General features: G+C 45.6%; 1 protein-coding gene across 1 annotated transcript; it reads right to left on the reverse strand.

Moving 5' to 3' along the window:
• Nucleotides 1-531: 531 nt before the first annotated feature.
• Nucleotides 532-2,854, reverse strand: LOC104619335 (zinc finger protein 525-like; the record flags this gene model as incomplete). Its single annotated transcript, XM_010285172.1, is given in 2 exon segments — nt 532-603; nt 1,931-2,854. Coding segments are annotated over 2 exon segments (996 nt in total), but the record flags the coding sequence as incomplete, so codon positions are not given.
• Between the last annotated feature and the right edge of the window lie 5 nt (nt 2,855-2,859).

Raw genomic sequence — 2,859 nt, forward strand, 5'->3', positions numbered from 1 at the left:
CATTATTTTGCAGCTACCTTTGCACGCTAAGTTTTAAAGAATGCTAGAAAATTAGCGGATAATTTTCACTTCCATAAGCAAACTTTTATGTTTAAGTGAGGACAGGATTAAAAAAAAAGTGACCGCAGGAAAAGATAGTGGTATATATCATTTTAATAACATGCATTGAAATACAAAAAAGATAGAACTCTGCTCATATGGCACTGGCATAACTGAACTGGAACTAAAACTCAGTGTGTCTAGCTCCTCCTAAACAACATGACTGGTCACAAAACAAAATCTAAAGACTGTAGGAAAATTTACATTAGAATTTGGCATGACAAGAAACAATGGCTTAGAAACATCTCATTTGAAATATCTGAGCACATAAATATTTAAAGTATATTAACCAGCTGAACATAAAAAGCAGTTCAACAATAACAGTATACCCAGCATCAAGTAAACCCTGAAGTGCAAAAAGTTAGAGAATTATTCAATGCAGTTTTGTTACCTGTAAATTAGTTCTTAGATGTAATCCAGCCCTGTCATCTACTAACATGATTTCTGGCCTGATACACTGCAATACTTTCAATGTGCAAGCTTTTGGAAAATTCCTTTTTTGGCCTTAAAACAGAGTTGTGAATATGCTGTAGAAACCACAACCAGATGCCTATCCAAAAAGATCCTTAAAGTGCATAATATGTGTTTTCACACAACGGCAGGGAAATAGCGTTAAAAAAGTCAGGGACTTGGTAGGGCAAATTAGGAATGAGCACTTAAAATGAACTCACTGCTTCCCTTTTTCTGCTATAATAAATTCCTAGGTAACAATAAGCAATAAATAAAGGCATAAAGTATGCTTATAGTACTGTTGCTGGACTGACATAAAGCTTATAAAAAGTCAGTACAAAGTACTGGCTCACAAAGAACACTGCTGCAATAAAGGCAGTTTTATTAATGTTTACAAAGTTATTTAGTACTCACTGGAGTCCAATCTCACACCCCAGAATAAATCTGAAACATCTGCTTTTGACAGCAAGCCTTTCATGGCATCTTGCCTCATTCCCTCAGCATGGTGACTGGCCCAGCAATGGGGCTTAGAATTCCCTTGTTACTACATTTTACATTCCCAGATCATCCGGGGGGGAGGGCAGGGGGGAGGAATCATTCTTGTACCTTTACTACAATCTGGTATTTCAAATGTCAAACTCATTCAATTCAAGACGAATTACAGATTTTTGACATCTGTCTTCACTAGTTTTGAGAAAGACGAGTTAAGTTGCTTTGGCAATATTGCTGTGCTTTGAACACACTTCATACACAGCATTATCTGGATACTAAGTACAATGCCTTATTGTAATTCAGAGTGAGAAAAACAGAAAAGGCTCAAAGATGCTTTCTTCCCACTATGCTTTTAAAAACAAGTCACTTTTTGCAGAATGAATTCCTGCTTGTTTCCTAAACCCACTGTTGGTAAAAATCTGTTTTCTGTAGGTGTGCCACCTCTCTTGCCTCTTCAAACAAAAGAGACTACAACTTAACTTGTTTCTGCATACAAAGAAGCATCCCTCTTTCAATCTGGGTAAAAGCAGGCATTTTGGTGAGGAGCCCCTGGAAGCATTCTAAAAATGCTGCTGACATGACACAAAACCACCGGGGCTTGTGAACAGGTGGAATCTCCCTGTAAGCACAGGGTGTTCTGCACGCCACACGGACTCTGGGGAGCCTCAGTAGACTTCTATGTATCTATCTGCTGTGTCACAGAGTAGTGTTTGCATTGAACCTTGCATCAGAGAAAGAATTCCATTTGGAAACACACTCTGGAGTAATGCTGGTGCAGCATGTCATTTTTCTTTTGAGAAAAATTAAACCAGGCACTCTACCTCCCACGAACAATGTTCCAGAGGGCCAAGAACAGTTCTTGTTTTAGTGACTTTTACAGCCTTTCTGCCTGCTGCTGCTGCTTTGGGTCAGCCTGGTGAGGTTGCTCAAAGCTGTCATCTCGGTGCTGCTGTTTCTGCTCCTGCTTTTTCTTTTCAGCCAGTGCTTTTGCCCTGGTGGTCATCAGCCTTGGTCTAGCATCTGGCCTCTCTTCATCCTGCTGGTGCTTTTTACAGTGTTTTTCAAAGGTGGAAATTTTGGCATATGTCCGGTTGCAAACCAAACAGTGGTACGGCCGCTCCCCACTGTGTGTTCTCATGTGAAGCTGGAGGTAAGAGGACCTGGAAAAGGCTCGGCTGCAGACCGAGCAGCGGTGAGGGTCACGTGCCTCATGGGTCTTCAGGTGCTGCTTGAGGGATGACGCCTGCTTGAAGGCCTTCCCGCAGGTGGAGCACTTGAACTTCCTCTCGCCTGACTCGAGAAGCTGGTGTGACACAAGGTGGGCAGAGGAGCGGAAGTTCTTGCCACACTTGTCACACTTGTAGGGCCGTTCCCCGGTGTGCAGGCGGATGTGGAGGACCAGCCCGGCCTTCTGCGTGAAGGCCTTCTCGCACTGCAGGCACTTGAAAGGCCTCTCGCCTGTGTGTACGCGGCGGTGGGTTGCGAGGTGCGAGGTGCGTCCAAAGAGCTTGCCGCAGTCCTCGCACTTGAAAGGCCTCTCGCCGGTGTGGATGGCCTTGTGGCGCACCAGGTGGGAGGACTGGAGGAAGAGCTTCCCGCAGACGGGGCACTGGTACTTCCGCTCGCCTGTGTGGGAGCGGAGGTGGAGGGCGAGGTGCGATGAGGAGATGAAGGCCTTGCCGCAGAGCAGGCAGGCGTGGGGCCGCTCCCCAGTGTGGGTGCGTTTGTGGAGGACCAGCCCCGAGGAGAGGGCGAAGGCCTTGGCGCAGATGGGGCAGCGGTAGGGCTTCTCCCCAGTGTGGACCCGGCGGTGCTTGG

This window comes from Phaethon lepturus, unplaced genomic scaffold, assembly GCF_000687285.1.
Source record: "Phaethon lepturus isolate BGI_N335 unplaced genomic scaffold, ASM68728v1 scaffold48304, whole genome shotgun sequence".
Classification (NCBI taxonomy): domain Eukaryota; kingdom Metazoa; phylum Chordata; class Aves; order Phaethontiformes; family Phaethontidae; genus Phaethon; species Phaethon lepturus.